Source organism: Bubalus kerabau, chromosome 3 (genome assembly GCF_029407905.1).
Source record: "Bubalus kerabau isolate K-KA32 ecotype Philippines breed swamp buffalo chromosome 3, PCC_UOA_SB_1v2, whole genome shotgun sequence".
Taxonomy (NCBI): Eukaryota; Metazoa; Chordata; class Mammalia; order Artiodactyla; family Bovidae; genus Bubalus; species Bubalus kerabau.
The window spans coordinates 68,678,631-68,692,189 of record NC_073626.1 but is presented as its reverse complement, the minus strand read 5'-3'; the positions used below and the strand labels follow the sequence as shown (position 1 = coordinate 68,692,189).

The 13,559-nt window shown below is 40.4% G+C and overlaps 1 protein-coding gene across 2 annotated transcripts in view; it reads left to right on the top strand.

Moving 5' to 3' along the window:
• ITGA4 (integrin subunit alpha 4) overlaps positions 1 to 13,559 on the top strand; it is a 93,018-nt gene that overhangs the window by 64,240 nt on the left and 15,219 nt on the right. For both annotated transcript variants that reach the window (XM_055572024.1, XM_055572023.1), the window contains 4 exons: positions 9,481 to 9,631; positions 11,805 to 11,900; positions 12,576 to 12,655; positions 13,052 to 13,141. In XM_055572024.1, coding sequence (XP_055427999.1) covers positions 9,481 to 9,631; positions 11,805 to 11,900; positions 12,576 to 12,655; positions 13,052 to 13,141 — 417 coding nt within the window. The remainder of the gene's footprint in view (positions 1 to 9,480; positions 9,632 to 11,804; positions 11,901 to 12,575; positions 12,656 to 13,051; positions 13,142 to 13,559) is intronic.

Sequence of the window (13,559 nt, the reverse complement as noted above, 5' to 3'; positions counted from 1 at the left end):
CTCTCTATTGACATTGTTCTGCATGTGGAAGGGAAGATGTAAAAATGAAGATTGGAGATCTATACTTCAGGTTAAGAGCTAGTTGTGTATGAAAAGTAAGAGAGGCAAGGAGACGTCACTGACAGGGCAGGAAAATGGGAGACTTTTTTGGGGAGGTAGGGATGTAAAGGAAGCAGGTTTAAACTGGGGTAATCTGAGTTTGGTGAGATTTCTGTATGTAGCTCTCCACTGGAAAATCTAGTTCAGGATTGTGTTTGGGGGTCCTCTACACATTAGTGACTTGGGAAAATGCCTGGGGTCAAAATGGAAATTTCACAAAGAACTAAGGACCAAATCTTGGGAAGGGTGGATAAATTTCATTTAAAAAGCTTAAAAAGAATAAGGAGTTACTCCAGGAGACTGGAAAAGTAACTTCATAGAACCAAGAGGAAAATCAAGTCCATGGTAAGCTAGCCAATGGAAAATGTAAAAAGAGAGACTTAATACTGTAATTTTGTAGAGATCGGAAACCATAATGAATGAGGAAAGGTCATGGAAGTTGGCACTTAAAATGTGACTGGTGGGGGAAAAATAGAAAGACACCAGCGAATTTTAACATAGAAATGTCTGAGCAGTTGTAGCATAATGATAGCATCAGTGATTAAGGGAATATTTATGTATTTATCAAAGGTTATTTATTTAATCATGGGACGATACAAGCAAATGTGAGGATCAAAGGCAGGGAAAAGAATAAATTGAACAGAGAGTCTGCTTAAATCCAGGGGACACTTTCAGATCCTGCTTGAATTCTCCTGTGAAGGGTTTGGCAACTGTTCACATTCCTTTTTCAATGTTTTTTGCTATCATTTCCATGATGCCATCCTACTCCCAGTCTCTTTGTGTTGCTAATTCTCTAGCCCCTCCTTCTCAGTGGTGCTGGAGGATCACTGATTTTGGCTTTGTTGGCTCTTTCTCACTCTCCCATATTTTCCCTGGATAATCTTACTCACAACTATGACCTCCCCTGGCCTGCCTCTACTGCTGATGCCAGATCATGCCTCTGAGCTCCACACCCACTCATCCAGTGCCTATCACACACGAACTATTGGGTGCCTCGTCACTATCCTCCAATGATACAACCATTAGTTACCGAAGCCAACAACCTGGAGTTTGGCCTGCACCCTTCTCTCTTTCTTATCCCTGACATCAAATAAATTACCCAGCCTTATAATACGGCCACCAGACATACTTTTAATCCATCATACTACTCTATCTCTATGACTATTTCTCCGAACCAGGCACTCAATATCCTGCCTGAATCAATGGGCTTAACTGCTTTCTGGGATACTGGTGTCTGACTTTGCATTATTCGAATTCCTCTACCAAGATGTTTCCAGAGTGAGTTTTCTCACTTACACTTATGATAGCAGGGCTTTAGTAGTTCATTATAATCTTAAAATCTGAAGTCCTTAGTGCTCTTTCTTAGCAATTCCACTGAACTTTTGTCCATTGATTGCAGAATATTTATGGTTACTTGGCCATACCATCCTCTCCTGAGCCTCTGTATCTTTTCACTTCAACCTACCTATGTGGTTAGCCCTTATTTATCTTATAAATCTCAGCTGTTTCCTAGGTAAAGCACCCCCGCCCCCCGCCTCTGTCTCCAGCTACAAAAACCTGAGTCCTCCAGTGGTCCTGGTCCCATTGCACCTGTGCTCACCACTATTATTGTCCGTCTCCACACTATCCTATAGGCTGCTTCAAGTGTCTATATTTTCATCTTTGTGTCCCTAATGCAAAATACAGTGCCTGGAATGCTATAGGTGACAATGGATGTTTGCTGAGAATGCAGCAAGGTCCTAAAGGAAATAGCATGGGGATCAGACGCAGGTAGAAGGATTAGGCTTAGAAAGTAATTAAGATTTTTCTTTATCTTGAGCTAAGAAACTGTGAACAGATGCTGACATTAAGAAATTTTACTGTGGTAGGAGGGGAAATATAGAGAACTCATGGATGGCCAGAATAAAAACTGAGTTTGTAAATGGAAAGTGAGGGCTTTGAGGATGGGTTTGGGACCTTGTGAAGGGAACGGGAAAAGATTCAAAATAACTGTAATAAATGGGATGCAGAGTCAACCAGGAATGAGTAAAAAGGTTGACAAACAGTGCTGAGTACCCTGCTGGGGTGGGATGACATATGGCAAAGAATAAATTAATTCTTTTCACTTAGGCAATGCCAGGATAGCCTTGAGCATCCACAGTTGAGGGCCAAGAAGCCCTAACCCATTTGATTGATAATTGAACTCTATTCTTAAATTATCCAGATTGGCTGCTTCGATAGTCCTAAAACAGCAACCACTAACTACTTCATAATTCAGCATGTAATTGTGGTGCCTTTGTTGAAATACTAGATGAATAATTTATAACCTTCCCATTCATGTATTTATTTTCTTCCTAAAATGCTTAGTCTTCCTGGTACTTTGGCTGTCTGTCATGAGCCTTTGATAAGAAGAATAATTTTCTTATTCTTCTTATCTAAGATTATCTAAGATATAAATTAAGTGGTGTTTTCATCTCTTTAAATCAGACACCCCACTGTCACCTCATCATCTTTCATTGCAATCTCTCAGGCCCATGAAAAAAATGTTGAAATTTATAAGAACTTATGAAGAAGGCTAATTTCCTGAAGAATTAAAATATATCTTCCTGAATTAAGATATTAAATCATTAATTTAATTATCAGTTTTTCTTCATAACATATTTCTCACAATAAGAAGTTACTTTCCCTACTTTGCATTTTAACTTGAAATAATAACATTTCTTATTATAGTTGAAATATGAATAGTCCATAATGATTGTATGGTAAGACACTGTTTCTCAAGATGTGGTCTTAGAGTCACTCACCTTCATGAGAATCAGCTGGGATGCTTGATAGAAATGCAGGCTCTTAGGCCCCAACCATCCAAATCAGTATCTATGGGGACCAGGCCACAGATATTCATTATTAAGAAGGCTATCAGTGGTTCTTATCAAACTAAAAATCTAAGAATCCAAGAATTGTTGTGGTTTAGAGTTTAGATTTGAAGTCAGACTAACCTGGTTCAAGTTTATCTATGGTTTACTAGCTGAATAACCTTTTAAGAGAAGACTTTCAACCTCTGCAAACTTCCTTCCTCATCGATAAGAAAGTAAAATAGTGCCTACTCTGTACGGTTGTTTTAAAAATAAAATGCAGTGATGCAGACCAATACATTACCTAGCACAAAGCCTGGTACACATGGAAATGTGATGTTATTATTTTTTATAACATTATGATTGGGATATTTATAGACCCTATCCCCCAAAAAGTTTCTATTTGGCAAAAAAAAAAAAGAACCGTTGCCAATGAATTCTAGACATTTTCTGAGTGTGTACTGGTTAATGTCCAGAGTTTATTGTTTCTTTATGTCCCAAGAGTGCTGCTGTGCCTAGGTCAGTAGTTTTCAGTTCTGTGAAGCCTGAAGTGGCCTGAAAGCTAGTGTAAAGTATAAGCCCCATATCTTTTGCATCAGTTATGAAGGTTACAAGCTATTTCCATTAGGTAAATGATAACTATATATTGAAGGACTCCCCTGATGGCTCAGATGGTAAAGTGTCTTCCTACAATGCAGGAGACCTGGGTTCGATCCCTGGGTCGGGAAGATCCTCTGGAGAAGGAAATGGCACCCCACTCCAGTACTCTTGCCTGGAAAATCCCATGGACAGAGGAGCATGGTAGGCTATAGTTCATGGGGTCGCAAACAGTCGGACACGACTGAGCGACTTCACATCACATCAAATGATAACTTACTTGAAGAGTTTTCAAGTGAAAACTTGTCTAGTGAATTTTTAGGCCCACAGGTGAAGGGTTATGACCAACTGCTTTGCATTTTAATAAATTGTACTCTATGAGACAGAAATCTGCCTTTCACACATGAGTCCCACCTGCCTTCTCAGTCATGGTAGGCAAATTGCAATCATATGTTCTCTGCCTTCTCCCAACTGTAACTCTGCTGGCCCTGATGGCATGTCTGTGTCTCAGAGCTACAAACCTGCTTCAGATGAATGTACTTACTCCATCAAGGACATGAGTTTCTGGCGACTGCAATGACTGACTGACAGCAGCAAGCTAAATAGTGCTGATGCACTCCATTTCATGTTTTCATGACGTTGAGGCTTCCTCCTGAATCTCTAAATTCTCAGGTCAGTAAACCCCATTCAAATGGATTTACACTGAGAAATGAAGATGACCAAATATAACTTTATCAACATTCCAAGTAGAATTTACAAACGAAGTAGCAGGTATCAGCCATCACACCAGCAGCTGAGAATCGAGTCTTTCATAGAGATTACTGATCTGACACTACTTCTCTTCTGTGCCTCCATCACGCGTCCAGGGTAAGAGCTGGAGGTGTTTCCTGACCAAAAGTGCCCTCCTATCAGTTAGGAAGGCTATTAACTGTGAGTAACAGAATATTAGGCTAACACTAACTTACTGCATAGAGGCGTTGAATAATTTTGCATAACCAGCAGTCTGGAGAAGGTGGATAGGTTCAGTGCAAAACTACCAAAATCTGAACATTCATGGTTCATGTTTATCTTTCCAGTTCTCTTGGCTTTTCTCTTGTGGTTATCAGATGGCTGTCACAGCATCAAGCTTCCCAATAAACAGAAAGGGGCGGAAGCAAAGTTCCATGTCCTCTTGAGGCTGGCTTTCGAGGAAGGGAAGTGTCTGAGCAGACTTGTTGTCCTGATGAACCAGACTGTGTTACATGCTTCCCCCTGAATCTCTCCTGGTTGAAGGAGGATGGAGTCATCATGATCTTAGATTAGTCAAAACTGACTCCCTGAAGCCAAACAAGGACCTTAGCTTCTGCAGTATCAAGGGGACACTCCCTATTGCTTGAATAATCCGGGGTTCTGTTAGCAGACAAGAATGGAGATCACTGTTGGATAGACTGTGTGTGTGTGTGTGTGCACACACATGTGCACTCAATTGTTCAGTCATGTCCAACTCTTTGCGACACAAGACTGTGGCCTGCCAGGCTCCTCTGTCCATGGGATTTTCCAGGCAAGAATATTGGAGCAGGTTGACATTTCCTTCTTCAGGGGATCTTCTTGACCCAGGGATCAAACCCAAGTCTCCTGAGTCTCCTGCGCTACAGGTGGTTTCTTTACTGCTGAGCCTCCAGGGAAGCCAGTGAGCAGTGTATAACTGCACTGTTTTTTTTACCCCCGAAAGAGTAAGTCTAACAACACTGTCCATTTTTACAATGCTCATATTAGGAATATATGCCTCACTGATGTCACCGAGTTTGGGGACGAGGGATTGTATGCTTTATACACTAAACATTCTAATTACTAGTTCAGTCTTCCAGTCATATTCTTCTGCTAGCCTCCTTGGGCTCTCAATGAGTTTGTCTTTATTCAGTAAAATCTTCTTAAAAGTCAGGTAACTGATATTTCCCAGCAGATGAAAATTTTCCAGTGCTTAATTTTTTCCCAAAGTCAGCAATAAAGACAAAAGAGGAGACATATTTACTTGGGCCTGTAGGCCACTTTCTGCAGGTTAGTTTTTTGTCAAATAATTGACTCATGTACATTGACATGGGTACATATTAATGCATATTATATTTTGTTCTAGCATCTTGATTAAAAAGATGCTTCATGACTTCAGTCATGCTTCATGACTGGCTTCATGTTAGCTATGAAGCAGTCATTCATCTTATAGAGGCAAAATGCATTCATTATATTAAGACTTAGGAAGCATTTTGCACAAAATAGAACAATAGCATTCATTCAGGAAAAACATAGAGCCTGGTGCTGAAATACATCATTTTTCTATTTTCCCCTTATTATGATTCTGTATGTACACAGTATCTTGATCTGCTTAAATTACGTGGATTCTAGGCTTCTTTGTAAATTTCAAGTCTGCATTATGCATGTTTTAATGAAGAATGAACCACGATTCCCAGGAAAAGCTCTGGTTCAGCCTTGTTGCACTTCCAGATGTGCACCTGGTCCGTTATTCTCTCACATAAAAAGCTGGTGGGTCTCTTTCTGCCGGGCCCTTGTTAATAATTCAAGGTACAATAAGATATATGCATATATATGTATCTGTACATGTATACACACACATACACAAAGAGTAGAATTGAAATCATGATAATGCGGCAAAATAGCTTAAAAATGGAAAATAGACCAGGAGCCTCGCTGCTGCAATGCGAACAGTGTGTGTTTCTCTTTAATTTGCTGTTGTCTTGGAACCTAGCTGTTTATGCAGTGCTCTCACCTTCTGTTGCTTGTCTAAGTGCCAACTTCTTTCCCAAAGGTGTTCCGTGACTAATGCTTTGGTTACAAGCCAGAATATTTTATAAATGTCTATTTCTAGGCAGCTCTTCTACAAGTCTTAATTAAACTTTAATGTCAAGCTGAAGTTTACTTTTGGAACCTCTTCGGTTCCTCTAGTTGTACTATGGTTCTGGAGAAGTGGAGGGGTTGTGGGACAGCCGTGTTTGTGCACATCTCCCCCCTGCCCTTAAACACAGAGCCACCAAGCATATGTGTGCTAACGCAACACAAAGGCTTGCAGCACAAGAATGAGCAAGTCACAGCCTCTCCCTCACATGCTGGGAGAAAGGGCATACTACCAGAGTCAGATTCTTCTGCCCTGAAATGTACCTGAGCTCTACAAGAGTTCCTGCCTTGCTAGTTATCATTCCTCCTTCCAGAAATATCCAACTTCTCAGACCCAGGGGTCAGAGCTAGAAATGCTGCCTAGGAACATTGTAATTCCTTTCTCCTCAACGTCATTACTATCAGACAAGGAATTATGAGGTCTGGGGGGTCATTTCCTCTAAGACAGCATCCGGTGCTATCTGAAATAATGAAGCTTCTGTTACTGTCAAAATAATACAGATTTTAAATATAGCAATATGTGGTGTGCTTATTTTGAAATAATGATGCTCTTCAGTCAGACTGCTCAATGACAGAGCCAGCAAACTTTTTACATGAAGGGACAGACAGTAAATATTTTAGGCTTTGTGAGACAGAGATCTGTCTCAACTGCTCAACTCTGCTGTCAGAGTGCAAAAGTGGCTATAGATGAGTGGGCATGGCTATGTTCCAATAAACCTGTATTTGCATGACCGGGCAGCAGTCCAAATTTGGCCTTCAGGCAGCAGTTTCTGAACCCCTACTCTATGGTACACTTGCTTTTTATATGAGAATCCTGTAGGACATTTTTATTTTTTATTATTTAAACATAGTTATTTATACTGTATTTTCTTTTTCCCCCCACTTTATTTATTGTTTTGGAGGCTAATTACTATACAGTATTGTAGTGGTTTTTGCCATACATTGACATGAATCCACCACGGGTGTACACGTGTTCCCCATCCTGAAACCCCCTCCCGCCTCCCTCCCCATCCCATTCCTCTGGGTCATCTCAGAGCACTAGCCCCGAGCACCCTGTTTCATGCATCAAACCTGGACTGGTGTATTTTCTAAATGTAACTTGTTAGTAAAAATTCAACTGGTTGTCAGAATTAGCCTGATTTAGAGATTTTTTTTTTCAGGAATTAGTCCTGGGTTAGGGGTCTGCTCATAGATAGACAGACTGATAGACACAGCGTAATTACGTATATATGTTTACTGGAAAACTATAGAAGCTCCAAACTGGAATTGCCAAATTCCCAATGAGAGTTGAAAAGATAAATAAAATATAGCATATTTATAAACATTAGTATGCACACTAGTTAGAAGAAACACTTTACAACTCTATGCATCAATATAGATTAATCTTAACAAAATTTTGAATACAGAAATGTCAGATACTGAAAGATTACATAGTGACTCTGTTTATATGAAGTATAAAACTGAGCAAAGCCAGTCTAGACTATTAAAAGCAAGATAGTGGGTGGTGGCAATCATTGGAAGGGGGCACAAAGGTGTTTCTTTGATGCTGGCAATATGTTTTTCTCAATGTGGGTGCTGATTTCACACATGTATTCAGTTTATAAAAAGGTTCTGAGTGCTCCATTTAGGTTGTGTGCATTTCTCCTTATGTATGTTCTACCTTGATAAGAAAGTTTAAAGTGGTAAAACAACTAGGATAAGAGGGGAAGAACTTTTAGGAATTAGGTGAAATGTCTGATTTCTTAAAGATATATTATTAGAGGTATAAGAGTAGGGACATGTGTCCAAAAATTATAATTTTGTTTGTACATCCTGAGGTTAATAATATTTTGCTTCTTAAAAACTGTGCTCTTTCCAGTATCAGTGCTGCTATCAATTTATTGGTCAGCTCAATAGCTGTGTTGTCGCTAAAACATGAGGTTGTGTGGGTGGGGTACAGAACATACGAATGTGGTAGTAGTAGATGTTTACTTTATCTTAATGAAACATTTGGAATTTGCATTCCATCACAAAACAGATAAGCATGGCTGTAATTTCATAGAATGTATATAGTTCATGAAATTTTAATAGTCACTTATCCAATAGTTCCTCAATGTTTCAGAACTTTCTTTAGTGTTACTCAACCGTTTTTAAGGTTACTGCACTTACGTACCACACATATACTCTGAACACGAATTGTGTTGCTAGCCTTGGAGAAAATAGTGATAATCATGACCCAGAACACTTCTCCAAGAGAACTTATACTAGTGGTGAGAAAAACCAGCAGTGTGAACTGCCTGGTTTCTAGGGCTGCCCAGTGTGCGGGATAGTTGGAGAAACCACTTTCATTAGGGAGGATGCAATGCTGGGTGAGGGTGCTTAGCAATGAGGATCAACTGGAAGAACTTCTGAGAACTCTCAGCATTGACACTCAAGCCAGAGCTGGCACTCACCTGTTCATTTGGGTGTGCAGCAGTGTTCTCGTTCCGATTCACAGGATTCTGAAGCATTTTTGCAGTTTTTGTAATTCGGCCCATTTATTAGTAGAGGTGACCAGTCTGCCTTAAGAGATTAATTCTAATCCGACAGATTTTAGTGGCACCCGTTTGCTGGCCACAGCAGCCCCTTCCCAGGTTGTGCTCACATCCCCCAGAGCAGCCTCTATTTTGGTGGAAATAGTCTGTTCTTCTTCCTCAGTTTTCCCCATGTCCCCCTGTGGCTTGGGAAACAGCTAATTCAGTGTCTATTTAAGGATCAAGAAAGAAAATGAAAAAAAATCTTTTAGGAAAATATTTTGAAATAATGAGAAAATATGTAAAATGATAGAAGCAGGAAGTTAAACAGAAAAACAGAAAGCAGTCTAGTTTAATTATAACTAAATTTTAAAACTTTTCTTGTGTAATAACTAACTAAATTCATCTGACACCTGGGAAATTGAGTTCTTTTTAACATAGATTTATATCCACTTGCATGGGGTCATCTCCTATGGTTGTATTTCCAAGTTAATATTTTATGTTCAGGATAAATAAATGAAGAGATGGATTTTTAGTTCCCAAACAAAAACTAAATAATCTTACTTCATTTTTAGACCACATGAAAATAAAACCTATCTTGCTGTTGGAAGTATGAAGACATTGATGTTGAACGTGTCTTTATTTAATGCTGGAGATGATGCGTATGAGACAGCTCTGCATATCAAGCTCCCCACCGGTCTTTACTTCATTAAGATTTTAGATCTGGTAAATATCAAACATATTTTTGGTCATCTGATGCAAACAGCTGACTCATCGGAAAAGTCCCTGATGCTAGGAAAGACTGAGGGCAGAAGGAGAAAAGGGCGTCAGAGGCTGAGATGGCTGGATGGCATCACTGATGCAATGGACATGAACTTGGGAAAACTTTGAGAGATGGTGAGGGGTGGGGAGGCCTGATGTGCTGCAGTCCATGGGGCTGCAAAGAGTCAGACATGACTGAGTGACTGAACAAGAAGAAGTATCAAAAGCTATAATAGCAAGATATTACATATTTTACTTAATTTTTTAAAGAATTTAAATGGCATGAATAACTTTATCCGTTTGAGGTATAAATATTTAAGGTTTGAGGGTTAATATTCACACTTAGCACTCAGGTTTCCAGTGTTGTTACTTCCTCTGTGCGCCTAAACAAAATGGCAAGTTTCTTGGGATATGACTGAGATCAGGAGAGTCAGCTTCCTGCTTCCAAATGCTACTGTGGGATAGAAGTGACTGTCCAGTTATGCAAGCAGCTGCCAGGTGCCACTGCTTTCCTCCCTGGTACATCCTCACCTGCGGCTGTGATGCTGCTCCTCGTGGTCGGGTCCGGACGTGGGCAATACTGGTCTTCCATGCCGGGCTCCTGCAGATACTGCTCTGCATTTTAGGTTCACATATACTGTCTCAATCCCACAGAACTTCCAAAATGCTAGAACCAGTGTCAGATTCCAAAATACCAGCGTCATCCAGCTTGCACGCAAGTTTCTCTTTTCCTGAAGGAGTTTGGAGCATCTGGAAAGCTTTTTTTTTTTTTTCCTTTTTACCATTGTACCTTACTCATGAGCACTTAAATCCATTAATGAGGTATTAGTAATGTTGAATTTGAAAGAGCAATGTCTCAATCACTTTCTTCTTGGATATTTCTCTGCCTCTTAGAAAATTTACCCATCTCTCACCCAGAGACTTTCTTCACACTAACGGCATTTAGAAAGTCTTCTGACCTCTCACAGATATCTACTGCCCACTTCCACTAGAGCCTTGGGGACCCACCTGCAGTGGTGAGAGGAAAAACTCAGCTACTGAGGGAAACATGCACCTGTGAGTGTACATAAGTGTGTATTTCCCCAAACATTTGCATATATGTATCACCTCATGGGAAATAGATGGGGAAACAGTGTCAGACTTTATTTTTCTGGGCTCCAAAATCACTATAGATGGTGACTGCAGCCATGAAATTAAAAGACGCTTACTCCTTGGAAGGAAAGCTATGACCAACCTAGATAGCATATTCAAAAGCAGAGACATTACTTTGCCAACAAAGGTTTGTCTAGTCAAGGCTATGGTTTTTCCTGTGGTCATGTATGGATGTGAGAGTTGGACTGTGAAGAAGGCTGAGCACCGAAGAATTGATGCTTTTGAACTGTGGTGTTGGAGAAGACTCCTGAGACTCCCTTGGACTGCAAGGAGATCCAACCAGTCTGTTCTGAAGGAGATCAGCCCTGGGATTTCTTTGGAAGGAATGATGCTAAAGCTGAAACTCCAGTACTTTGGCCACCTCATGCGAAGAGTTGACTCATTGGAAAAGACTCTGATGCTGGGAGGGACTGGGGGCAGGAGGAGAAGGGGACGACAGAGGATGAGATGGCTGGATGGCATCACTGACTCGGTGGACGTGAGTCTGAGTGAACTCCGGGAGTTGGTGATGGACAGGGAGGCCTGGCGTGCTGTGATTCATGGGGTTGCAAATAGTTGGACACGACTGAGCAACTGATCTGATCTGATCATCGTGATTACAGTGTTTATAATTAAATACCTTTATCACATTCTCACATCCCAGACAGAAGAGGGCCAATGAAATGCAGACCTTAGGAATTCCTTGCTTAATAATTTTCCAAGGAACCCTGAGTTAAATAGTGAACACAGAAACATGGCTGAAAGCTGTAAGTCCAGGAATTATTCTCTGGAGAATTTATGTGAACTTTAGGCTAACTATATACTTATACACACATGTTTATGTAATTTAATTCCTCCTGATTTATTCCAAAATTAAATAGAAAATAGTCTTCCAAGGAAGTACATTCTCTGGGGATGATTTTCTTTTCAAAACCCATCCTTAAACATATGTGACAGACTTCTTGTCCCCTTCTACCTAAACCAGTTGTATCATTTTTCCTTTTAGGAAGAGAAACAAATAAACTGTGAAGTAACAGACAGCTCCAGCATAGTGAGACTTGACTGCAGGGTTGGTTATATATATGTAGATCATCTATCAAAGGTAAGCATTTATAGTTTTTGTTACTCACAGGAATATAAACTATTTTCTGGTTTCTGTAGCTGTGCTGCATACAAATAATTTGTTGTTATTATTACTATTTACTAAGTAAGTAGCTAAGTGAAGTCAAACCAAAACTAACTGGGTTTGAGATCTTTGAGATTTTTCTATTCTTGGCAATGTTCATTGTTTAAAAAAATAAGAAAATAAAAAAGCGGGGGCACCTGTTTATGTCAGGATGGGCATGTGAATGCTCAATCAGAATTCTGCTCCCCAGTCTCACACTTCCCAACACTCCCCGCCAGCCCATCCCAGGTGATTCTATCTGCCAGGCATGTTACCTCTGCTACACAAAAAGGTGTTTCTGGCAAGAGTCCACACTCAGGTTGTTAAAGCATCTCGAGTTTTTGTCGTTCTGGACCTGCCTCTCTTTACATTCAGAGGAGGCTTTGTCTCTGTACGTCACTTGTGGGAATGCTGCCGCTTTAACATTGCCACAGACCCCACAGCTGGCCCGCACCTCTGTCTTGAGGGGTAGCCTGTGCTTCTAGAACAGCATCTCAAAGCTGCATTTCACAGATTGTAAACAATAAGAAAAACTAAAATTCAGATTGTAAAAAAGAAAAAAAATGTTTTTGATTATTTTTAAAATGGGCGTTCCCTGTCTGTGTTTTTCAGACAGATGTTAGCTTTCTTCTGGATGCCAGCTCACTCAGCAGAGCAGACGAGGATCTCAACATCACAGTACATGCCGCCTGGTACTTTTCATTATGAGAAAACAACTGTGTTAGATGAACCCCTCACTCTTGGGGAGAGAAACGGGGGTCACTTTAGGGGAAACAAGGGCTATGTTCCATCATCTGCAGGAGAAAACTTCTCTTATGTGATCCGTTAAAACAAAAAACCTTCTAACCTAAACCTTGATAGCATAGAGATAAATAGCAAAATAGCAGCGTAGATAATGACAGCAAGTTTCTGCCAGCTCTGACATAAAATTTTTTTACTGTTACATCTGCTTTTATTCTAACTCTTCAAAAAGCATATTTTAAACCAACCTCCAAGTACATTAGGTATACATGGGTGTGATTAGTTCTCTCTGATGAGAATTTTCGTGCTGACTGGATTCTAAGAGTCTCTTCTGTTTGCTCCTGTAGTGAGAATGAAGGGGAAACAGGTGATGTGAAGCGTAATAAGGTGACTATAACGATACCTCTTAAGTATGAAGTCATGCTAACAGTTCATGGGTGAGTAGACATGAAAGCCTCCTGTAAAATTCTGAGCTGATTTTGAGTTCTGTTGCTTCTTAAATTATTGGTCAAAAACAGGGTTAAGGTTTCTTACGAAAAGAGCATGCGCTGTTTCTCTTAACAACCTCGGTGTTGCAGCCCATTGCTTAGCTGTTTGTGATTTTATCTCACTCCATAGTCATCACTGAGACCACCTTATATTAATGTCCTGGTGGAGAAGATTTCTTCCTGGAAGAGTCCACCAAACCTCTAGCAGGCCACATTTGGCCTTTTTAGCTATACACTGCACAGGCCAGGGCCCAGAGTGCTGGCGTGCACTTTGTAAGGCTCTGCCCAGTGGCCATGCCAAGTGTGAGGTTTAGAGAAGTGAAAGCTTGGCCACGTCACTCTTGTCCCAGCCCTGCACCTACCTGTG